Consider the following 26,008-nt stretch of genomic DNA (forward strand, 5'->3'; position numbering starts at 1 on the left):
TCTCATCCTGGGAAGGCGCGAGCCCCGCGGAGCGGGCGCATGCGCACACACAGCAGCCCAATCTATTTCCCCGCCCCTCACGTGGCCCCTCCCTCTCGTCCTAGGCGGGCGTGAGCCTCGGGGGCGGGGCCTCCTGGTCACGTGCTCCCGACCCTGCGCCTTCTCCGCTACAGCCTTACTAGCTCTCACTGCCAGTATCCGGCGCTATGGCTGCTGCTCTCTCCCGCTCCTCTTCCCTCTCCCCACTGCTTCCCTTTTTCTTGTTCCTCCAGCTTCTCTCCGCTCCGCAGGGCAGCAGCGGCCTGCACACCAAGGGCGCCCTTCCCCTGGATACAGTCACTTTCTACAAGGTAACGGGGGCGGGGGACATCGCGCCCAGGGGAGCGCGCACCGTGGGTGACGCCAGGGACAGAGGGCTGGCTCGAGGTGGTCTGTGACTACGTCCTCGGGGCTCCCCACCATCGTATCGGGCTGGTGGACTCTGGGCCGACGCCATAGCATGACCATGGGGTGGGGTTTTACAAGCCCCAGGGCCCCTGCGCTCCCTCGCCTTTGCAGAATGTTCATTTGCTTCCTCTTTTGTGAAAGATGCAGCTTCCCTTCGCCCATGGGGAGGGGGCGGTGTCAGGCGAGACCCAATCCTGGAGTCCCAAGTGGGAGACCCGGAGGGCGGTGCCAGGCGGGCGCCACCGCACCGGCTGTGGTTGGGCGGCGAGGTAGAAACCAGTCTTGTGAGCTTGCATTTCTGCGCCCCTCTCCTCTTAGCGTGGATTGCAGCCAGCTTTGCAGGATGCAAATAATGTCCAGATAGCCTGCGTCTCCTTGAAAAGTGCAAGAATTAAGAATGAGCTTCGGTTCTACCACTCTACAGGAAATATTGGGCCTGAGGACAAGGGTCAAGGCATAGAAGGATTGCCACTATCCCCCCCTTTCCCCCCTCTGCACCCAAGTTTACAGAATTTGGGGTCCTGGCCTGGATAAATGGCCGTTGGAAATATTGAAGGCAGAATGCAGTCTCAACCCCTCTCCTCTTTCACCTGTCTTCACCCACTGGCAGCCTTCTAATTTGTTTACAAGATGGGCAAACTAAGGGTTTGAGAGAGAGTCCGTCATTTTATTTTCTTAATTTGTACCCATTGCTGGGGAAGTGAAACCTACAAGTGGAGTTCTAAATCCATCTCAAGTGCCTGAACCCTTCCTATTTTCAAAAGGGTTTCTTGCCGAAACCAGTGTGGCTCAGGGGATAGAGCGTCAGCCTGCGGACTGAAGGGTCCCAGGTTCGATTCTGGTCAAAGGCATGTACCTTGATTGCGGGCACATCCCCATTGGGTGGTGTGCAGAAGGCAGTTGATCGATGTTTCTCTCTCATCGATGTTTCTAACTATCTCTCTCCCTTCCTCTCTGTAAAAATAAAATATATTTTAAAAAAAAAGGGGGGGGGATTCTTGTGCGTTTGGCACGTGTGGCCTATTCAAGGCAAAGTTTCAAGAATTTAAAAGTGTAGGTATGGCTAGCTGGTTGTCAGCCCACAATACCCTATGCTTTTGGGACCTTTATTGGCAAAGTGACACCTCTACCGCCAAACATGGGTCTGGGATAACATCACAGACCAAGTGTGACTTAGAGGGAGGCTTTGCGCTGTAAAGGAAACTATTTCCTAATCACTTTGCCTCACCATCTTTACTGCTACCACCCTGGTCAATGCAATCATTACAGGAGCCTCCTCTCAGTCCAAGTTGCGTCTCTCGCCTTTAATCTCCTACCATTCTTTTTGTCTCCTCTGCTCCAGCCACACATTTTTTGCTGTTTAAACATTCCTAGCTCGTTACTGCATTAGGGCCTTTGCACTTGTGACTAGAACATTCTTTGAAGAGTGGTTTCTTCTATTCAGACTTAAGTTAAATATTATCTTCTTTATTTTTTTGTTGATTTCGGAGAGGAAGGGAGAAGGAGAAAGACAGAAACATCAAAGATGTGCGAGAATCATTGATCAGCTGCCTCTTGCATGCCCCAACTGGGGATGGAGCCCCCAACCCAGGCCTGCGCCTTTGGCCGGAATTGAACCGGGGATCCTTCAATCCTCAAGCCGACTCTCTACTGAGCTAAACTGGCTAGGGCAAATATTAAGATCTTAAAGTCCTTCCTTGATTTCCCCACCCCCTAGCCTAAAATGCCAGTCACATCACCCCGTTTGATTAATGTGTAGAGCTCACTCATTGCCGATTTTTTTTCTTGTCTATTTTATCATTTTCCACACTTAGAATATTGTATGCTTGGGAAGAACTACCTTGCCTATTTGTTTATTTATCATCTGCACAACCTAGCAGGTTACATGTCACATAGAAGATATTCAGTAATAATATGTTGAATGAATAAATGTTTTATCTGGTCCCTTTCTAAATCTCACTCTTCTCATTATTATTGAACAAAAGGGGGGCTTCCTAATGTTATGTCCAGGGCCTTGGCCCATGCTCTGCCTTTAAGTGATTTCCAATGTCTTTGTTTCTTGCCCTTCTCCATCACTAGTGATGAGACCCTGTCCTTTTTCTTCTTCTTTTTTTTAAATTCTTTGTTTTTAAATATATTTTTATTGATCTCAAAGAGGGAGAAATAGAAACATCAATGTTGTATATTGAAGAAGTTGCCTAAATATAGGTTATGGTGGAGCCAATTCCTTAAGGATAAAGAAAAGAGTGAGAGCCCTGACTGGTTTGGCTCAGTGGATAGAGTGTAGGTCTGCAGACTGAATGGTCCCAAGTTTGATTCCAGTTAAGAGCATGTACCTTGGATACAGGCACATCCCCAGTAGAGGGTGTGCAGGAGGCAGGCAGCTGATCGATGTTTCTCTCATCGATGTTTCTAACTCTCAATCCCTCTCCCTTCCTCTCTGTAAAAAATCAATAAAATATATTTAAAAATTTAAAAATATATTTTAAAAAAAAGAAAGAAAGAAAAGAGATACCTAAAGCAATTAAGAGGTACAGACTGGGTAAAAAAAATAAGAAAAAAATGTATTGTACAAATGCTTGCCATTCAAAACCATTCTAACAGAAGGTGAAAGTAAAAGATGGAGGCCTCTTAATTCTCTTTAAACAGTAGAACACTGTGTTAATTTATTCCATATTAATAATATTAACATTATTGTTATTCCATAATGCAAATGTACGCCCCTTGCAGATAGAGATCATGTGTTGTGCTTTTAAAATCGTTTTCCCACTGAACATGTAGCGTCTGCTACCAAAGTCTGTCCTAGTTTTGTTCATTTAGCAAATATTTTCAGAGCATCTGCTATATACAGGTACTGTTGGGCAATAGGGATACAGCAGAAAACAGGTCAGGCAAGATCCTTATTCTCATAAGTACATTCTAGTGGAGAGGACAGACAGACAAGCAAATAAGGATTTCAGAGTGATTAAATACAGCAAAGAAAGTAGAACAGGGTAAGAGAGAGAGTGTGGTATGAGTGGAGGGGGGACCTCCATTAGGAGGGGATATATGAACGGAACTTTGAATGTTAGACAATCATAGAAAAACTAGGGAAAGAGCAACCCAGCCAGAGACAGAAAATGAAAAGGCCCTAAGTGGGAATGAGTTCAGTGTATTGAATTGAAATAAGGCTAGCTGGGCCAGAGGGATATGATCTGATTTACATTTTAAGTCTTTCTTGCTTTTAGGCCCCCAGAGCTCAGAATTTTGGGGGTCAGTGGCTACTTAAAGATGACCTGTTCTGGTGGCTTCTCCCTCTCCCCTTGTCCCCCTAGGCAGTGTAAAATATTTTTTAAAACCTAAAACTAAACAAGACACCAACACACAATAAGGAACAAAGACTAACAAAAACTGGAATGATGTCAGCTTGACTTAATTAAGGACAGTGATTGCCTTCGATGAAACACTGAGGAAATGATCACTTTGATTAGAAAAAATTCTGTTGGAGAAAGAGAAGGCAGTGTTACTGATCAAAGACGGTTTGTTAGATCAAATATATGCATTGGAAGAAACCATCAAAAGAAGTCCTTGGTATCCCTCCATACGTCAAATGTAGAATTACCACATGACCTCTCAGATCCACTCCTAAGTATATACCCCAAAGAAATGAAGACAAGTATAAAAACAAAAATTTGTACGTGAATATTCCTAACAGATATTCACAAAAAAAAGGTTGAAATACCCCAAATGTCCACCAACTGATGAATGGCTAAGCAAATTGGTCTATTTATACAATGGAATCTTTATTTGGCCACAGATATAAATGAAATATCGATGCATGCTGCAACATGGATTAACTTTGAAAACATGCTAAGTGAAAGAGGGAAGCCACAGTGTATAATTCCATCAGAGTAAACAAATCCATAGAGACAAAGTAGATTAATGGATAATAGGGATTGGGGGGAAGGAGGACTGGGGAATGGCTGCTTAATGGGTATGTGGTTCTGTTTCAGGTTGAAAATGTTCTGGAACTAGATATTAGTGATGATTGCACATAGTTGTGGGGAATTTTTTTTATTTTATTTTTTAAATATATTCTATTGATTTTTTACAGAGAGGAAGGGAAAGGGATAGAGAGAAACATCAATGAGAGAGAAACATTGATCTGCTGCCTCCTGCACACCCCCTACTGGGGATGTGCCCGCAACCAAGGTACATGCCCTTGACCGGAATCGAACCTGGGGCCGTTTAGTCTACAGGCCGATGCTCTATCCACTGAGCCAAACCGGTTTCGGCTGTATTTGTCTTTGATTTGTGTGAATAAGCATCTAAATGGAGTACCCAGCATATAAATTGTTAAATGAATCTATAGGTGAATGAACGAATATTAGTAATTGAGATCTTGTCTCCTTTATGGGCTTGGTTTCCACTCTGTTTCTTAACTAGGAGTTCATTGGGAAAGGCAGTTAGCCCCGACAATTCCTGGAACCCCCTGTCCACTCAATTCTGTATACCTTCAGGTCATTCCCAAAAGCAAGTTCGTCTTGGTGAAGTTCGACACCCAGTACCCCTACGGTGAGAAGCAGGATGAGTTCAAGCGTCTGGCCGAAAACTCAGCCTCCAGTGATGATCTCTTGGTGGCAGAGGTGGGAATTTCAGGTATGAACAAGTCCAGGTGACTGGGAAGGGCAGAGGGGGAGGAAGCTAAGAGTTATTTCCCTACTTTTAGAGGGAATGCCCAGCACCTTTCTGTCTGAGTCACACACTAAGTAAAAATGGGGTCATGACCTCTCAAGAAACCATGGCAAGCTTCTCTTGAGCAGATTCTGTGACCACAGAACCTCTGCTCCGCCTCATGGGTGCCTTAGGGAAGGGAATCCACCATTCCTCACCCTCCAACCTTCACTGACATTAAATTTACTGTGAGAACTTGGAGCTCTTTCAGGGACTGTGGTCAGAGGGGGAACCATGCCTCCTGCGGGACAGCACAGTCCATTCTTCTGTCTTGCTGCAGCTCAGAACCAGGAGTTGCCACTAAACCAAGGACAGCTGTCAACCTCAGGGACAGCTTTAATAATAATAATAGTGGCCAACAGTTAGCAGTTTGCAGTCTGTAAAGACATATAGATATTGCATTTTTAAACTTCTCTTGAATCCCACTTGAAAAGTAAGACATATTGTCCACCTGTTATAATGAAGCTCCAGGCTGTAGGGGAGGACGTGGCTCATCCAGAACATTCCACCTAACTATTTATTCCCAAGTGCAGTGGGTTCTTCCCTCTCTGTTTCCTCCCAGCTGGAATGCCTCAGCCCCCACTAAGCTCACACTCCGTTTTTGTTTTCATCGTGGCGCTAATCACTTATGTTCATTTGTTTATCATCTTTCTTTCTCTCTCTTAGAAGAATATGAGCTCCTTGAGGTCAGAGAGCTTTATACTCTTAATCACAACTAGATCTCCAGCACTTAGAACAGTACCTGGCACCTAGAGGGCATCTCAGACACTCAGAAGTACCATTTTTCAGATGAGGAAAATGGAGTACAGAGAAGTTAAATGTGGCTTGACTAATGGCACATGGCTAGGAAGTAGCAAGGAGGAATTCAGACACAACCAACATGCCTCTTCCTCTCAGCTCAGATAGGCCTCATAACAATCTTCTGCCCCACATTCCTCGTGGTCTTGCTCCTCACATCTGGTTTCTGTTCACAGATTATGGCGACAAGCTGAATATGGAGCTAAGTGAGAAATACAAGTTGGACAAAGAGAACTACCCAATCTTCTACCTCTTCCGGGATGGGGACTTTGAGAACCCAATCCAATACAGCGGGCCTGTTAAGGTTGGAGCCATCCAGCGCTGGCTAAAGGGGCAAGGGATCTACCTAGGTATGCCTGGTTGCCTGCCTACATACGATGCCCTTGCTGGGGAGTTCATCAGGGCCTCTGGCGTGGAGGCCCGCCGGGCCCTCTTGAAAAGAGGGCAGGACAACCTGGCAAGCGTGAAGGAGACTGAGAAGAAGTGGGCTGAGCAGTACCTGAAGGTCATGGGGAAGGTCTTAGACCAAGGCGAGGACTTCCCAACATCAGAGATGACCCGGATCACCAAGCTGATTGAGAAGAACAAGATGAGCGATGGGAAGAAGGAAGAGCTCCAGAAGAGCTTAAACATCTTGACTGCCTTCCAGAAGAAGGGGGCCGAGAAGGAAGAGCTGTAAAAAGGGACCTTAGGGTTTTCCAGAGTTTGGTGTGGGTGGGGAGGGAAGAGTTTCCTGCTGGCTGAGACCTTTCTGGGATGCCCAGACATTGATGCTGATATGACCATGCTTGGAACATCTCTATAGCTAGTCCAGGTACAGCGAAACACTTACTCAAATGGCTTATGAATTTCCTCAGAAGGAATTGGTGCTATAAAGAATGTACTGCCCACATTCTTGAAAGGTGTAATTCTAACCCAATTAAAGTTTCCATGTTTTGGTTGAGTGGACCTTAAACTATTCAGTTTTCTTTCACAAATTATCCTTTAGACTAGGGGTGTCGAACTTAATCAGAGAAGGGGCCAAAATCTAAAATCCAGCCTAAATCGCGTGCCGAATGGTTTACTGAACAGTCATAAACTGTCATTGTGATGGAAACGCAGCGGAGTGCAGTGATGACAGCGCGGTGCGGGCCACATTGCAAGGCCTGGCGGGACGGATTTGGCCCGCGGGCCTTGTGTTTGACACATGTGCTTTAGACTATGACCTGCTTTCTCCTTTGACTTTTATTTTTTTTAATATATTTTATTGGTTTGTTTGTTTTTTTACAGAGAAGAAGGACAAGGGATAGAGTTAGAAACATCGATTAAAGGGAAACATCAATCAGCTGCTTCCTGCAACACCCCCTACTGGGGATGTGCCCGGAACCAAGGTACATGACCTTGACCGGAATCAAACATGGGACCCCATCAGTCTGCAGGCCGACATTCTATCCACTGAGCCAAACTGGTTAGGGCTACTTTATTTTCTAATTTTGGCTGGTATGGATTCTACTCTACCAGGGTAACAGACTATCCTGATAACAATGTAGAAGCTGTTCTGTCCCAGTTCAAGGCCTGCCTTGATTACTTTCCTCCAATTTTCAGACTCAAGGGGACTGGTTCTGGGTGGTAGGTTGCATTGTCCACATTTTCTTGTCTTTAAAACTGAATGGCAACATTAATAAACCTCAGTGTAATTTTTTCCATACTTCATAAGATAAATGTAGGAAATTCTTAGTTGTGCTGATATAATCTGATAGAGGGTTTTTTTCTAGATCAATTTTAGATAGCTAAGTAATACAAATCAGTCCAATGTGGGAATTTAAAAGGAAAAGGAATTGTTTGCCATCTAAGTTACTTTCTCACTCTCACAAAGTACCAACTTTTTTTTTTTTTTAAAGCAGAGGGAGCCCTGTCCAGGTCACTCAGTTGTTAGAGCCTCATCCCAATATGCCAAGGTTGTGGGTTTGATCCCCGGTCAGGGCACATACAAGAAACTACCAAAGAATGCATAAATAAGTGAAACAAGAAATCTATGAGTCTTCCAAATAAAATAAAATTTTAACATAGGGAGGAGCATTATACTAACTTTAAAATTTGTTCTCTGGATGAATAGTATATGCAATGGTAAAAGTCATTAATATCCCCATTTTTATGTTTACTGTTTGAAAATTATCAGACTACCGTTCCTCAAATTGCACCAAAAGATATTAAGTTGAACAAAGGCAGCAAATAGGATTGTTCCTTCATTTTAACCACATTGGTATTTAAACTCACTGGAAAGAAAAATGCAGGAAAACCTATGTGTTTAAGTTGATGGAACAAAAACAAGTGTGGTAGCTTAGGCTAACAACTCCATTAAGTAAAAGATGCTCAACCTAAATGCCTGCCTATAACCAGTGCATATACTCTCAACATTGACAAAAGAATATAGCATATAGTTAGCCCAATAATTTCAATATTTTCCTTACTTAAATTCTAAATGAAAACCTTGATTTTTTTTTTTTTTTGGATGCTTTTCACTGGCAAACTTACTTTCAGTTTAATTTGTTTTTTTAATCTATCTAAAACAGTCATTTCCAAAGAACAAAATATTCACTGTCTTACGGAAGACAAATGACTGGTAAAGAACTAAATTTTTCAAACATTCCTGAATGTGGTTTCATCTCAATGTGAAAGGAATAAAGGTGGTAACACATCCAAGGGTACTTCATTAGATGGGTCTAATGGATAATATATACCATGAGTATATAATATACATGGATTGTTGGACAGGACTGGACTATCATACATCAGAGGCTCTTTGTATCAAATCTTTTTCAATAAAGATGGGCTTTATTTCTAGTTTAGAATTTGAACAATTTGCATATGCCACATAAAATCCAGTCTTCCCTGGCACTTCCTTCCTATTCATTTAATTGAATAATAAGGGTTCCTCCCTTTTACTTTTTTGCATCTCATTAAATAATATGTGGCTCAAATGCTGCTTATAATGAAGGCTATGGACTGGTTTCCCAGAATAAAGCAAGTATATATATAACTTTTAGGGAATTTCCAGATTACCTGAAGCAAATGAAACCTTGAACTCACTACAATCCCATCCTAGGGAACTTGTAAGTTATCTCAATTATTGCTAAGAATGTTTTTAATTTACAAATAGTCCTTGGCATTTGCCACAAATGTTGACATTAGAATCATATCAGGAAAGATTGGTTATTCAGTAGAGAACCAAGACAGAATGGGAATTTTAACATGGCCATCAAGACTAAGAATGTGAGATGGTGTGTGTGTGTGTCTGGATTTTAGCTAATTTTGTCCAAGCTTCAGATTTTTAATTTTATTCAACCCTTGCCTCACTGGGTGGTCTTAAATAATAATCTCATATGCAGTAACTACTTTTCTCATTGTACCTTACCTGGGACCCACTCTAACTGGGATATGTGGAAGCTGGAAGTTACAAAGAAGTTCTGTGCTTCTGAAGCATAAACTCCTAAAGTACGTTAGGCATCCCACAAATAATTTTTATAAGCATTTGGCTCACAGTTGCTTACCTTCCACTTGTATGACATACTAGTACATGTCTGCATTACACAGTGATAGCATCTAAACAATAGGGAACATGAAAAAAAAACACACACACAAAAAAAACCCTGAGCCCACCTTTTGGGAAAAGTTAAAAAATGGCATTAAAATATATCCAAGCACTCACCTTTTGCTAAAGGAAAATAGTGGGATGGAAACAGGCAAAAACTGACTTCTCAGGGCTCAAATAGGAGCACTTAGTGATCACAGGACAAAAGGGAAACTTGAAGAAAAACATCTCCTTTACACTGTGTTGTCAATGCGGCTGAATAAACTAGGTCTTCACCTGTGGATTCAAGTCCTCTTGGATGTCATGTCAACTTATCTACAAACATCGTTAACTTCCCACCAAATCTGGATCACATTCCTGCCCCTGGCCTCATTGCTCTGATCCCCTCTACTCAAACCCTACCTCTCTTTCCAGGAAGTTCCCGCTACTTGAGCCCTTTATTTTTTCCAGTCACTGGAATATGCTTAGCTGTTTTGCTGCCTTGGGGTCTTTGCATTTGCATTCCTTTTCCCATGGCTGACTCTTCCTCATTCCAATCAGATGGCAGCACTCAAAGCATCCTCTCATGACCCAGTTTATCACTTACCCTGATTCATTTTATTAAACAACTTAATTATAAGCTATTGTTTCTTGTTACTTAACCCACCTCAGCCACTAACTAGGATATCCGGTCCCACCATTACATCAGCAGAGCCCAAAATGCAATGTGGCATGTAGTAAAGTAAGTGCACAATATATATATATATTGAATTATTGAATGCTAGCATGCAAGGCACTACTTAAAAAAAAAAAAAAAAAAAAAAAGACTAGTGGCCTTGCAAAATAAATTTTAAATTCACAAATATTACAATTTTGCTGAGGAACGTAACACTGAGTACAAAATTGAAGTGAATTAATACCATTTAAAAGGTAGAAAAAATAAAAGGTAGCTTCTAGGAATCTGAACAAAAATGAACAAGGCAGAAATGCCAACTTAAAGTTGTTTATATAAATTAACCCATCCAGTTTAAAGTAGTTTTCCTATGCTTAATTCTGAAAAAGGAAGAATATACTTCCCATTTTAATAAATCACATCAAATAAGTAGGAAGAGTTTCAATAAGAAGGCCGTAGATACACTGAAACCCCTTTTTTATATTAAAAGTTAAAATGAAAGACAAATCCAGATTTAACATAGTGATTGCAAAATATAATGCAATTTGAACAATTAAAATTATGAAAATATACAAAATTGATGGGCAACACAGCTAGGCATTTGTACATTTTTCACTGTTTGGAGAACACTAAAAACTTATCTACCTTTAATCCACATCAGATAAATGATTTAAACCAAATGTTTGCTTTGAAGAGTTTTAACTTAAGATTCTCAGTAGTATAAAAAAGCAGTAATTTTTCAGTCTGTAAACAGTAGTCGTGTTTCTCTCCTTTCCTTTTTTTTTTTTAAATAGCAATTTACCACACAAAAACAAAACAAAAAATCCATACAAACCAAAAAACAGCAGCAGCAGCAGTGGGTTATTTAAGAATTCTCTTCAAATACCAATGACATACGATGGCTGGAGAGGTTGCTTTTTACTCATGTAAGAATATATATATATATATATATTTAACTGTACACAATTTATAGTGCATGACAGTTTCCAAAAAAACAGATTAATAAAAGATATTGGCCATTTCTGCATAATTTCATTCTTTTTACAATTTTCTCAAAACACAAGAGGTTGGCTCTAATTGAAATGCTACGTTTAGTAGGAAAATCAGCAAGTAACAAAGGAAACATAACCTCAACTTAACACTGCCTCTAAAAGCCACCGTTTGAGTTTCTAGTAGAGGTCCCAAGCAAGAGACTAGTTAGGTAGACACTGGAGTCACACTGTCCCTGAGGACCAAGGCCAGCCCACTGAACACACACATGCTAGATTGATCAAGGTCAGTTGAAGACGTTTCAAAGAGCATTTCCACTTTTATGTACAGTATTTTTGGATATTCAAAGAAACATCATTTTGAAAACACATGCCATACACACATACCCCCCACCCCTATACAAACACAAAATTCCATCTAAACAAGGCCGTTGTTTTATGAAATTATGATATGTTGTCATTAAATTACATTTGGAATCAATATTTTCAATTCATCTTGATCAGTTCTACCTTTGGGGATGAGGTGTGACAGCCGTGGTTACCAACTGACATCAAAAACAGTATTTTGAAATTACTTGATGGATTAAGATTTCCAACAAGTCTTATTTTAAATGAGTAATGCAGTAATTTTCTTATAAATTTCCTTTGGGTTTAAACAGTTATTAATCACCCTATCAAATTGTAAGTCTAAGAAAGTCAAGATGAGGAGACAAAACACAATTGTGTTGCATACAGAGACTTCCCAAGCCCTCATCCAATTGCTTTTGGAAGAAAAAAGTATCACATTTCACAGAAGTGAGGACATTGAAAGGACATTTAAGGTCTTCAAGACCAATCCTCCACCAGATGCTTGAATTTCCTCATCAAATTCATTTCTTTGCTCTTACAAAATTATTAACTTTAACAGTATTTAGGTAACAAAGACCAAAAACAGAAGCACAGGCTCAAATACAAAAAAGTTACCAAAGGAATTATATAAACTGTATAACATTTTCAAGAGCAATGTTTATCTTTTCTGTCAGATCTACTTCAGAAGCTGTCGTCTTTGGGAGCTCCAGGTGGATAACTCATACACCATCCTGGTGTAATTCTCAAGCCTGTGGTAAACTGAACCTCCAAACCAATGAAGAACATTTCCTTTGCCAGCCTATAACTTAAAGCCTAGGTTAAGTCCTTCCTTCTCAAACCCCCCACTTAGAAAAAACAACACTAAAAGTATTATATCTTTATTTTCAAGCATATATGTGTGTGTGTGTGTGTGTATATATATATATTTGGTTTGTACATACACACACACACACACACACACACATATATGCTTAAAAATATACATATATATGTAAAAGCATATACATATACATATATATATATCTCACAAAACCAATGACATTGGTATTACACTTGCCTGCATAAATTATGTACACTTCTCTTCTTTAAAAGTGATTCCCATGTTTCCCAAAGAGATAAAAGACAAACTAGTCCTCAGCAGGCTTAGAAGTGGTCTGCACTGCTTTCCCCTCCAAACAGCTGCACAGAAACAGAAGCCGTAGAAGCCTGTCTGCGATCTCTCTCACCTGAGCTAGGATGGGGACGCCTTGACTAGCAGGACTATTCAGCCAGAAAATGAGCACCTGTGGTTGTCTGAGTGGTGGCCTTCAGTGGCAGATGCTTATGCCAAATTTCATCTGAGGCCCTTTGGGTACCTGCCTTGGGTTCTGCAGAAGCCAAGCAGCTGAGGGAGCCTCAAAAACAAAATGCTAATGTGGACAAAGGGCCTGCTCCTACTTATGGTCCCCCAATACTTCTCCTTTCTGCTTCCAAACAGGCTCAAAGACCAAATCAAAATGTCCACTGCTGTAAGGGCAGTGCCATTCAGCTGCTCTGACGTTGACACTTTATGCTTAATTTCTATCACTGCTTTTATAGGACCCTCCTCCACCAGGTGTTTCTGGTGAGAGAAGGACAGAAGAAAAGTGGGGTTCTCTTGTGGCTGTCAAATGCATATGAACATGTATAAAAAGTGGTCAAACCCAGATGAGGGTCCTGCTTCTGGTATATGTACAATAATTTAATCAGTTGTATACATTTAATACCCTAAAAAATTAATTCACAATCAAAGTCCTTCATGCATTTTATGAGGAAGTTCTGGATTCAAATGGTGGTCAACCATATAGATTTTTGCCTGGGAAGATGATATCTTTTTCTGCCAAAGCATCAATAGTGCCTGTGGTTCATACTTCCTTAAATTTTTAGTTTCTTTGTGGTTTCAAGTCTTTTTTTCAGCAGCTCCCCAATTTCCAGAAGTGAGTGCAGATAACTGCTTTGCACCTTCCCTTGCACAGTCTTTGAAAACTTTCTTTCTTCCTACAAAGGAGACAAGAATTAGTGGTCCTGCTCAGAAAGCATTCCCCCAGATTACAGTTCCTCAGCTATAAATTAAAATTACCATTACCTTTGTCTGACCACAAACTCCATCAGAAGGGAGTGTCATTTTCAATTTCATAAAATGCAAAGGCAAAAGCTCATTACAGATGTATATTTTCCATGTGATTTTTCACTGAGGCATTCTTTATTTCAAGTAGCCTTTGTCATTATTATATAAAGTGAAAAAAAACCTGACATTTCTAATGAGAAGCTTCCATCAACAAAAGTAGAAAATTGTAACTAATGAACACAAAATCACTACTTTCTTATGAGCTATACAAGGTGGAAAAATTGAGATTTCTGATTAATTTCATCAGAAAAAAATGTAGAAATTTTATTTATTATTATTATTATTATTATTATTTTAATCATAACCCGGGACATGGTTAGAGAGAGGAACAGATGGAGAGGAAGAGAGGGAGGGAAAAGGAGAGGGAGAGTTATGCTTATATATAAGCATCAAATTTAATAGTATCATAATTTTTAGTTATAATCAAGTCTCTCTCCATATTGAAAAGTCCATGAGTTCTAGGGGCCAAATAATTAAAAAATGAGCAAAGCTTTCCTCAGCCTACTCAGTTGTGTGGGTTAAATATTTGCTGCTCATTTGACTTGTGGTAGAGAGTATAAAAAACAAAGGGGACGGGAGTATTCAAACACAGAAAGGAGGTTGACTGAGAACTAGTTAGGTTTACATAAAGTTGGCAGTATTCCAAAGCCTGGAAGAAACCAGGGAAGCACATCTTATGACCCAATACTACTCTTTGAGATCTAATATCAGAAACACAAATGTGCATAAGAAAGCATGTACAAATACATTTCATTCAGTATATAAAAGTAGTTATAGAATAACCTGAAAGAGCCAATGGCTGTGGTGCATACATATTTTGAATACTAAACAGCTGTTCAGAAGAACAAGATTAGCCTATATGCATTAGCCTGAACAGATCTCATGAATATAAGATTGAATGAAAAAAAGCCCAGCTTTCGAGTAAAATAGAGTGAACCATTTATTTTGAAAACCTAACATAGTAGAGCACATTATAAGTTTATATTAAAACCAGTTGGTGTCGAAACCGGTTTGGCTCAGTGGTCTGCGGACTGAAAGGTCCCAGGTTCAATTCCTGTCAGGGGCATGTACATTGGTTGCGGGCACATCCCCGGTGGGGGGTGTGCAGGAGGCAGCTGGTCGATGTTTCTCTCTCATCGACGTTTCTAGCTCTCTATCCCTCTCCCTTCCTCTCTATAAAAAATCAATAAAATATATATTTTTTAAAAACAGTTGGTTTTTGCCGAAACCGGTTTGGCTCAGTGGATGGAGCATCGGCCTGCGGACTGGAAGGTCCTGGGTTCGATTCCGGTCAGGGGCATGTGCCTTGGTTGCGGGCACGTCCCCGGTGGGGGGTGTGCAGGAGGCAGCTGATCGATGATTCTCTCTCATCGATGTTTCTAACTCTCTGTCCCTCTCTCTTCCTTTCTGTAAAAAAATCAATAAAATATATTAAAAAAAAACAAAACAGTTGGTTTTTAAAATACACATATAATACTGTGTATTTTCTCTATGAATATAAATGAAAGAAGAAGGGGGGGGGGAAACGATCTTGGCACACAACCAGTTTCAGCGGATACTCTTAGGAAAGGAGACCAGGACTGGCAGTGGTAGTCCAGAGGCCTTCTAGAATGTTTCCAGTTTAGAAAAGAAGGGGGTGGGGGGAGAGGGGGGGAGAGTAACCTAATGGAAAATGAATTGGAAAAAAATTTTTTTTTTGATTCAAAAGACAAGTACTCAGCACTATATGGATCCTATATTTCATAGCTGGTGCTACTCAGTAATGAAGAACAATTTTTAAAAAAGTAAGTAATAAAAGGCCATTGTTGATTTATTTAATCCTCACTATAATCCTAAAAAGTAGGTATTAATATGATTTCCATTTTATAAAGAAATTGAGCCCCAGCCAGTTTGGCTCAGTGGATAGAGGGTCGGCCTGCGGACTGAAAGGTTCTGGGTTCGATTTGGTCAAGGCACGTACCATGGTTGTGGGCATATCCCCAGTGAGGTGTGTGCAAGAGGCAGCTGATCGATGTATCTTTCTCACCGATGTTTCTAACTCTCTATCCCTCTCAATTCCTCTCTGTAAAAATTAATAAAATATATTAAAAAAAAGAAAAAAAATAAGTGCTGTAATTTTGAGTTTTTGTTTTTCTATATTATTCGGAAAAGGGGATGTGAGTTTCAAATAGAGAGTTTGGATTTGGTCTATAAAGTAAAAAATTAAACAGTTCCAAATCTGTAACTAAAAGTTACCATATTTCCTTATATGGAAAAGTATACCAAAAGGACAGCAAGTGTCTCTCTTCTCAAGTGGAAGGAAGGAAGCCAGAACCTATCTGGGATGTACCTATTTCTTTAGATTCAATTTCTAGGCCTTCACCGAGTTCCCCAGTGCCTGAAAGTCTTAGAGTCTAATGGCAGATACAATTGTGTCATAGAAATACAGAAGAGAGAGATGGGAATGGTTCTGGATAGTGGGGCTGGGACTGATTGGAGGCTGGGGACTGGGGGACAAAGGGGTTGGAAATAAAGGAGGGGACATGCACCACCCACACTCCCACCCCCAAAGATTCAACAAACTACTACTGCAGGCACCTTCTAATCAAAATTCCTGTAAGGGGAGAATGATGAATTGAAAATTAACATGTCCTTATGAGAGAGAACATTTTAATATTTCTTTATAACTTATTGCTGATTGCCTACATTCTCTTACCAATGAGAGAGAAGTGTCTTCTAAAATAAGTTCTTCAAGTTTAAGTGCAATTAGATGTGTTTCAAGCCCTTTAATATGATCCACAACATTGGAAATTAAAGTCTGAAGTCCAGAAACATAGTCTTGAAAACTGGTAAAGACAGGTGGCTGAAAAAAACATTTTTAAATAGTTGAAAGATTATCAAACTTATTTCCTATGCTTACATCATTTAAGCTATACTAATTTCATACTATAGAATTACTTAATGCTATTAACAGTAATAGGAATGGATAGTTTTGATATTAACACAGTCTTGAAAACCATAGTATATTTAATTGCCACCAAATAATACTAACTCGGCAATAATGACTTAAGCATTCTTTAAAAATGAGATTTTAATTCAACCTGGTGAACTAGAGATGAAATTCTAGTAGAAAAGTATCTTGGCCATTACTCAATTTTGAATTGAGAATCTCCTGGAACACTAAATGAGATGAGAGGACCCTAAGACTTCATTTCTTCTCTTTATGTCTTTGAAATTTCCTCTAGTATTAATAACAGAAACAGAATAGTCTAAGTTCTAATAGAAAAATGATGGGAGGCCAAAACTGGTTTGGCTCAGTGGATAGAGCGTCCATCTGCGGACTGAAAGGTCCCAGGTTCGATTCCGGTCAAGGGCATGTACATTGGTTGCAGGCACATCCCCGGTGGGGGGTGTGCAAGAGGCAGCTGGTCAATGTTTCTCTCTCATCGACGTTTCTAGCTCTCTATCCCTCTCCCTTCCTCTCTGTGGAAAATCAATAAAATATATATATATTTTAAAATGATGGGAGACTACAGTCAAGAAAATTTTGCCCTGCTTTGGCTCAGTTGACAGAGCATTGGCCTGAGGACTAAAGGGTTCCAGGTTCAATTCCGGTCAAGGGCACATACCTGGCTGGGTTGTGCACTCAATCCCTAATAGGGTCATGCAGGAGGCAGCCGATCAATTATTCTCTCTCATCATTGATGTTTCTATCTCTCTCTCCCTCTCCCTTCCTCTCTGAAATAAATAAAAAAAAATTTTTTAAATAAAAAAAGAACAATGACAAACTGGAAGAAATCATCTAAGATAAAGGATTAATAACACTATTATATTATTAAGAGTCCAACAGGTCAGACTATATCAAAAGGTAAAATATTATATTACAATAGGAAACTTGGGCAATGATAGAACAAAAAATATAGCAAAGAAATCCTAGCAATATATCATACAATTTAAAACACAGATAAATGCAAGAAAACTAGCCAATCAAGTAATAAATCAGCTTTTCACTCAAGAAATCTTCTTTGAAGGTTCAACATCAATAGAAATTTTTAAATACAAATTAGAAAAAAAAAAAAAAAGTAATGTTTGCTTATCAGATGGGTAAGAACACAGACACACTCAACACTGTTGTGGAATGTAAAAATGTACATACATAGTAACTTAGACCTATAAGATATTATAAGGAAATATTATGAATTCATCTTTGTGTATATGTCCATATTTTAATAACAGCATAATTTAGAATATTTGCAAATTAGAACCAATCAAATATTTATCAATGGGAATAAGTTATGATGGTATATTAATACAACAGGATAGTATATAACCATTAAAGGTAATGAAATACATATATATTAACTAAAATGAGATGTCAGTAAATGTCATTAAATAAAAAACAAAAACAAACTAATAGTCGAAAAACCTATAGAGCATGATTCTGGTTTGTTTGCAGTGGCTGTCATTGCTTGTTGGGAATATAGATGATCTTCAGTTTATTTACACCGTTAGGTTATTGAGATAATCATAAAAATAAGGAAAGTTATTTTTATTCTTGGAATTAGAAAAGCAAAAACTACAAAATCCAAATACCAAAAAGCAATTTACAAGTTCTAAGAGAGTAGCACTCCATTAACACAGAGAGTAACAGAGCAACTCTGATCTATCCTTTCAGACTTTGTACTCATGACTGTTAATTATCGTAGACACAGTGAATGAAGGGACGGGGGAGAAAGGAAAACAAAACAAATGTGCACACTATTAAAGTGGAAAGACTAGGTAAGGCTATTTGGTAATTATATTAATATTTCAACTTTCCAGTAGGTGTGTAAGTTTTTAGTAATTGGGGAAAGAAAATAAGTGCATATAGGACCCTAAGGTCTCACAACATGCAGGAAACAAAAAGCAGCATGCAGCCAGATTATTACTTGTATTTTCTGTTATTACCATGATGATGCTGGTTTCTTTTTTCTTCTTTTTCTTTTTCTGTAAATTTAATTTGTATGGTCGCAGGACACTCTCACAGTAACTGGACACCCACAGAATAATAGAAATAGTCTGAAAAAGGAAAAATTACAAATTCATGAATAATGATTACACTCAAGATATCAATCAGGAACAGTTAAATGTAATGGATTAAACAAATAAATTGACAGTTGTTCTATGTAAGTCCCTTCAATTTCTCCTCCAACTCTCCACTCTCTAAGTTTTATGGTAACCACATTATTCCAGGCCTTCATCATCTCCGGCTTAAATACTCTTAAACACCTTAAATCTTTATCCTTTCTTCAGGCTCCACTTGATCCTATTTCCTTTCTCTTCCCTATCAGAAGTGCGGATCTACCAGCATCCTTTTCACTCAAGTGAGAAGTCCAAATTCCTAAACATGGAATCCAAAGGTTCTTTACAATATATATATCTCTTCCCACCCACCTCTTCAGCCAAGTAAGATACTACCTTACCGCCGAAACCGGTTTGGCTCAGTGGTAGAGCCTCGGTCTGCGGACTGAAGGGTCCCAGGTTCGATTCCGGTCAAGGGCATGTACCTTGGTTGCGGGCACATCCCCAGTAGGGGGTGTGCAGGAGGCAGCTGGTCGATGTTTCTCTCTCGTCGACATTTCTAGCTCTCTATCCCTCTCTCCTCCTCTCTGTAAAAAATCAATAAAATATATTAAAAAAAAAAAAAAAGATACTACCTTACCTGCAAACCTTAACTTAAATATACATGGAGATTCTGCCTAGTTGGTCACATATATCCTCTATTTGTTAGATGTTTGTATGTCTTCTTCACTATAGTGTACATATATGTTCATATACATGCAATTATTCATTCATTTAGTAAGTGTATTATAGGCACTTATAATGTGCCAATCATCAGAACAGAAAATACTACCCTCAGCAAGTTTACAAACTATAATAGTAGGAGAAGAAAAATATATGCCACAGAAATTAAAGAAAAGTTAAGTTATTGGTGTTTGTGATATATCCTCCTCTCTTCTAAAAGAAGGAGAGTTTTGATATATCAGCTCCTGGGTCATCCTTCATAACGCAGAATCTCAGTAATTAAAGAATAGTAATAATAAAAGAAGCTGGAGGGATTAAATTACATAATAGCTGAGTCAACAAGGAAAATGAACAGAAAACAGCTAGATTTGGTGTGGATCAGAAATCTTTAAAGATGAGTCCACTGTTTTCCAATTAACAAAAGGCAGGTGTGAGGGATTAAATTTCAGGTCCAGATTGCCTATTCAGTGTTCATTTTTGAAAAATTAATCCTTCAGACAATAGAAAACAATCTAGTTTTTCAGGAAAAAAACAAAACATACCTCAACAAAGAAGACTAGATTTTCTAAAAGAGTAGGGTGTGTTTTCAAGTTACCATCTTTAACTTCTAACAGATCACCTTTACATTTGCTGAAGACATCTAAAAACAGAAAAATATCTCATGGTTTTATTCAGCCCTGTTTCAATGTTATTCTTAGAAACACAATGTACAATATACTAAAGAATAAACAAATAAATATTAAAGCTTAATCAAGCCTCTCATCCTCACACAATAAATCAAATACCAAAGAATATCTATGTTAAGCTCTCTTAAAAGCCACATGACTATTGCTCTATTGTCTTCAAAATACAAAAGGTGGCTTTATAAACTATATTCTAGTGTCTGAGCCTTTTCACAAATAGGCCATTGACACAATAAAATTAAGATTCCCAATGAATAATTTAGAAGAACCTAAACATGCCATTAAGAGCATGGTAGAGATGCACCTTCATAAACAAATACCACATTTGATTTACAATCTTGTTCATCTTTTAATCCTCATTCTTCATTTGGGCAATAAAATTAAAAATAGTTTAGAATCCTGAGGAGAAAATCCCTTATAGATATAAAATGCTTATGTATATCCTTTTACCAAATAATTCGATTTCTAGGAATTTAATCAAAGAAAATACTCAAATAAGTACCCAAATACTTATGTCTCAAGATCTTCATTTCAGCATTGTTAATATATGCTGTTAAAAATACTGCTATAAGTAACTCAAGTGTATATTATTATATATTGGATGGAGAAAAGCATAAACAAATTTGGTACAATGATTAAAAACCATGGAATATTATCCAGTCTTCAAAATGAATGAAGTATACATGTAACTGAAATGGTAAGATATCCAAAATAGCAAATTACAGTCAGAAAAGCATATATTATACCTTTTCATATGTTAAAAACAATTACTACTATGTATTTCCATATATACATGTATGGGCAGTTTGGACTCCAAAGCGTCACACATTTCTTACTCTGAGGGAATAGGGCTGGCAAAGGGAAAGACCATACATAGCTGTGTACTATTTATATAATAGGAATCTATGGCTTTTGCAATAAAACATTTTAAAGTTAAAAGCAAATCTTAAACATACCAAAAGTATGTATTACTTTCAAATCCTCTTGCAAGTTTTGACTTAAAAAATAATGAGCTATTATCAGACAATCAGATACAAAAGGGGACACAACAATAAGAATGCTTACCTTTTAACTGTTCTAGTAAAGACTTAAGAGTATTCTCTACTCGCTCCTGGATCTCTATTGTATCCTCTAAAATTGAAAAACAATGAAAAACATTCATTTTTTTTAAGCAAGCTCAATACCTGCAAGCCACACGTAGGCAAAGACATTTTCTTTTCTCTAAAGAGACAGACAGACAGACAGAGAAAGATGAAAGGAAAAGAAAAAAAATTGAGAAAAGATAAAGGAAAAGATTTCTAGTCTAGAAGAACTAGAAATCTATGTTTCAAATACTCTAAATGACAGGACAGGATGCATAAACCTTATGATTCAGAAGGGGGGGGAAATCACCACAGCCTTGACAATATTTGTGATTCTCACTGGTTTTAGAGCTTAGAAAGAAACTCTTCTCCACAAAGTTAAAAACTTCATTTTTTCCTTTTTAAAGAATAGTTTATTGCGAAGCCAGCCCATGGTTGAGCAGCAACCTATGTGCCTGGAGATCACAGTTCCATTCCCAGTCAAGAGCACATGCCCAGGTTGCAAGCTAGATCCCAGTGTAGGGTATGTGAGGAGAAAGCCTGATTGATGATTCTCTCTCCTTATTTATATATCTTTCTCTCTCTCCCTCCCTCCCTCCTTTCCTCTCTGAAATCATTTAAAAATAAATATATTTTGCCAAAACCGGTTTGGCTCAGTGGATAGAGCATCGGCCTGCGGACTGAAGGTCCCAGGTTCAATTCTGGTCAAGGATGTACCTTGGTTGTGGGTACATCCCCAGTGGGGGTGTGCAAGAGGCAGCTGGTCGATGTTTCTCTCTCATCCATGTTTCTAACTCTCTATCCCTCTCTCTTCCTCTCTGTAAAAAAAAAAAAAAAAAAAAAAAAAAAAAATAAATAAAATATATTAAATAAAAAAATAAAATTTAAAAAAAAAAAATATATATATAAATGTATATATGTTTTTTAAAAAAATATATAATAGTTTATCGATTTTTAAAGAGAAAAGGAAGAGGGAGAAAAAGAGAGAAACACCAATGTCAGAATGCAACAACGATTGGCTGCCTCCTGCACACCCCTACCAGGGATTGAGCCCACACCCGGGATGAGCCCTTGACTGGGAATCGAATAGGCAACCTCCTAGTGCACAGGATGATGCCCAACCAACTGAACCACACCAGCCAGAGCTGAGGGCTTTGTTTTTAAATAAAGAATTCAATCTGAAATCTAAAAATAGTGTAACAAATCAAGAATTTATTTTTATTTATTTATTTATTCTTTTGAACCTAATAAGATTTCAAATATGAAAGGACTTAAACTTCTAAAACATTACTTTGTAACCTTTTAATGTACTTCCCTGTAAACCAGACATTTCCAGAACAGCTCCCAGCTTCCATCTCCTTTAAAGTTTTAAATAGTGAGTTATAGATATTATGTGTTGCATTTACTAAGTGCAATGTTGCAATGACAAAGACCCACAAAATAGACTCAAGCAAACATAACTTACCTAAACCATTGGTATCCAGCTCATAAATATCACAAACAAGATAAAAAGAACTGGTTTGGCACTGAGAACAGCCAGAATTAAGGAATCCACCCATTCTGGTAGGCACAGGACCAAGGAAAGGATACTGAAAAAGAAAGGAATAAAGTGAGGTTCTTTAAGTTCATGTAATTTCATACAAAATAAGGAAACAAATGTCTGTAACTAATGGGTAAATATCTATCTTAGTGATTAATTTACATACCATTGATCCGCAAACTATAGTAGCCCCTCCACCCTCTTTATCCACAGGGGATACATTCCAAGACCCCAGTGGATGGCTGAAACTGTGGAGACTCTCAAACCTTGTATATACTATTTCTTTCCTACACATACATATCTCTGATCAAGTTTAATTATAAATCAGATTAATAACTAACATAAAATAGAACAATTATAACAATCCTATATAATAAAAATGTAATATGCAAATTGGCCGTCACTCCAACATACAAGATGGCCACCCCCATGTGATCAAAGATGGCCACCACAAAATGCCAGCAGGAGAGGGCAGTTAGGGGTGACCAGGCTGGTAGGGAGAGCAGTTAGGGGCAATCGGGCTGGCAGGGGATAGTAGTTGGGGGTGACTAGGCCTGCAAGGGTGGACAGTAAGGCGCGACCAGGCTTGCAGGGGAAGGCAACTGGGGGCTACTAGGCTGGCAAGAGAGGACATTTAGGGGTGACCAGGCCAGCAGAGGACGGCAGTTGGGGGTGACCAAGCCTGCAGGGGAGGGCAGTTAGGGGCAATCGGGGCACAGGGGAGCAGTTAGGCATCAATCAGGCTGGCAAGGGAGTAGCTAGGGGGCTCTCAGGCTGGCAGGCAGAAGCTGTTAGGGGCAATAAGGCAGGCGATTGGTTGGGAGCCAGCAGTCCTGGATTGTGAGAGGGATCCCAGATTGGAGAGGGTACAGTCTGGGCTGAGGGACAACTAATTTCGTACACCAGGCCTCTAGTATAACATAGTGAAAGTTAAGTGAATGTAGTCACTTGTTTCAATGAACTCCTTGATGAAGTCTTAGTATAAGGGAGCAACACATTGCTAGCAATCAAAACATGTATTTTGCTTATGTCTTCCACCTATGAATTTAAGCCTTTTCTACCTTAACTAAGCAGTTATCACACACCGTGGTCATAACTTTTGCAATCTGATGTACAACAGAAAAATAGTACAAATTTCTTCCCCGCCCCACCCCCCACAATTTTATGAATAGACAATTGCTTCTTAGTGTAGATTTTAGCAACCTCAGCATAAGACTTTTTTTCTTAATTGTGAACTTTCATCTTTTCACTTAAAAGGAAGCACTTTATGGCTTCTCTTTGGCATATCCAAATTGCCAGCATTACTACTGTGTGCTTTGGGACTATTAAGTAAAATAAGGGTGACTTAAAAACAAGCACTGCGATACCCTGATAACCAAAGCAGCTACTAAGTGACTAAAGGGCAGATAGTGTATAAGTGTGAAAATGCTGGACAAAGGGATAATTCATGTTCCAGGTAGGATGGAGCGGGATAGAGCAGTGTGAGAACAGCAAGCAATTTAAAACTTATAAATTGTTTATTTCTAGAAATTTCCGTTTAATTTTTTCAGACTGTGTTTAACTGCAAGTAACCAACTGTAACTGTGGAAAGCATAATCAGGAGTAAAAGGAGACTATGTTAACAACTAAATCATTATATAGAAAATACATAATCTTATTAAAAATTTACCATCACCTTGCCCAGCTGGCGTGGCTCAGTGGTTGAACGTCAACCTAAGAACCAGGAGATCAGGGTTCGATTCCCGGTCAGGGCACATGCTCAGATTGTGGGCTCGATCCCCAGTAGGGGGCGTGCAGGAAGCAGCAGATCAATGATTCTCTCTCATCATTGATGTTTCTATCTCTCTCTCCCTCTCCCTTCCTCTCTAAAATCAAAAGAAAAAATTTACCATCACAGCGCTAGCCAGTGTGGCTCAGTTGGTTGGAGCATTGTCCCATACATAAAAACGGTTCGATTCCTGATCAGGACACATATCTACTAGATGGCAGGTTCTATCCCCAGTGAGGGCCCATGGGAGAGGCAACACAATGATATTTCTCTCTCACATTGATGTCTGTTTCTCTCTCTCTTGCCCTTCCCCCTTCTCTCTAAATATAAATGAATATATCCTCGGGTAAGGATTAAAAAATAATTTACTATCACCAAAAAATGCTATTTTGTTTTTCCTCACTTTCCAGTTTGGATATCGAAACAGCCTCTACAACCTCCTAAGTTTGTAATATTTGCCTTTTTCCTACAGATTTCATAAACTGGGACAAAATTCTGTTTCTTACAATTCACCCACCCAAATTATATTATTAAAAAGATAGTCATAAATTACTGAAGCTTTGATAATATATACCTGAATTTCCTTTTCAATAAATCGCTTTCCTGTCTCCAGGGCAGACTCCAGCTGTTGAAGGAGCAAACGAAGAATATCAACCCTGGAGGCTACACCGTTCTCAGTGGTCTTCTCCGAGTTCTTGGGTTCCACAGGGTGGTTAAGACTTGGGAGTCCACTGATCAGCCTCAATGTTAAGGAACGGATTCTTAACCACATGGTCTCCTCCTCCAAGGAAAGTTTCTTATGCTCTTCAGAAACATCCCTTTAAAAAAATCCCCAAACCATCCCTTTTACTAAATATGTTGCCTTTAAATCTTTCAAAGTTAACTTTCATCAGACAAGATGCCTTTGAGTGGTCCAGCTTTCATTTACTAGCCGAATGATCTTAGACAAACCAAAATCATCCAAGTCCCCACTTAGGTATCCATCAACAGGAATGACAACCTACCTAACAGGTTATTTTTTCCTTAACTGAGACTTTTCTGATAATACAATTCAAATGACAGAAAAGTAAAAAGCAGAAGGAAAATGCCCTGATAACCAAGCATCCACCATATTAACAAACTTACAGATTTCAGATTTTTGCAATACAGAGGTACTAAAAGTATGCAACTAAAAGTATTTATACAATTTATTTTAAGCAAATAACACAGGTTCACTATATTAATACCAGTTTCCAAACTGAATCTTTTTGTGATAGAATGTGTAGAAAAGATTAACATAGTAAGCCTGAGGCTATTAATTTAGAAGAGCCTACTTAAAGGGTAGCTCTTCGCTGACGTCTGGAAACTTGGTACTCCAACTATTCTCTAAATGACAAGAGCGTCTCACTGTGCCTAGACTGTACAAACCTATTGTTTATGGTGACACCTGTTTTCCTTCTGAGTGTCTAGAATGTTGATACATGCTACACAGAGCATACCTATATAACCAGCTGCTAGAAACCTTGGAC

The 26,008-nt window shown here is 38.9% G+C and overlaps 2 protein-coding genes across 5 annotated transcripts in view; one reads left to right on the forward strand and one right to left on the reverse strand.

Annotated features, from left to right (window-relative positions):
* Window positions 1-136: 136 nt before the first annotated feature.
* ERP29 (endoplasmic reticulum protein 29) lies at window positions 137-6,906 on the forward strand. The gene is made up of 3 exons (XM_036449101.2): window positions 137-350; window positions 4,947-5,085; window positions 6,135-6,906. Exons 1-3 carry the CDS (start codon window positions 207-209, stop codon window positions 6,635-6,637), a joined length of 786 nt encoding a protein of 261 aa, XP_036304994.1. The 5' UTR covers window positions 137-206; the 3' UTR covers window positions 6,638-6,906.
* Window positions 6,907-7,415: 509 nt separating this feature from the next.
* Window positions 7,416-26,008, reverse strand: part of NAA25 (N-alpha-acetyltransferase 25, NatB auxiliary subunit) — a 57,683-nt gene continuing 39,090 nt past the window's right edge. For 2 of the 4 annotated variants that reach the window (XM_036449080.2, XM_036449078.2), the window contains 7 exons: window positions 25,075-25,318; window positions 22,658-22,781; window positions 21,176-21,241; window positions 19,970-20,067; window positions 18,591-18,701; window positions 16,360-16,506; window positions 7,416-13,534 (listed from right to left, as the gene is read on the reverse strand). In XM_036449080.2, coding sequence (XP_036304973.1) covers window positions 13,412-13,534; window positions 16,360-16,506; window positions 18,591-18,701; window positions 19,970-20,067; window positions 21,176-21,241; window positions 22,658-22,781; window positions 25,075-25,318 — 913 coding nt within the window. In that variant the 3' untranslated portion in view covers window positions 7,416-13,411. Of the gene's footprint in view, window positions 13,535-15,765; window positions 16,258-16,359; window positions 16,507-16,551; window positions 16,885-18,590; window positions 18,702-19,969; window positions 20,068-21,175; window positions 21,242-22,657; window positions 22,782-25,074; window positions 25,319-26,008 lie in introns of those variants that run through there. The other 2 variants (XM_045585625.1, XM_045585626.1) reach the window with 2 other exon arrangements.

The sequence above is a fragment of the Pipistrellus kuhlii genome, unplaced genomic scaffold (genome assembly GCF_014108245.1).
Source record: "Pipistrellus kuhlii isolate mPipKuh1 unplaced genomic scaffold, mPipKuh1.p scaffold_m20_p_20, whole genome shotgun sequence".
NCBI lineage: Eukaryota > Metazoa > Chordata > Mammalia > Chiroptera > Vespertilionidae > Pipistrellus > Pipistrellus kuhlii.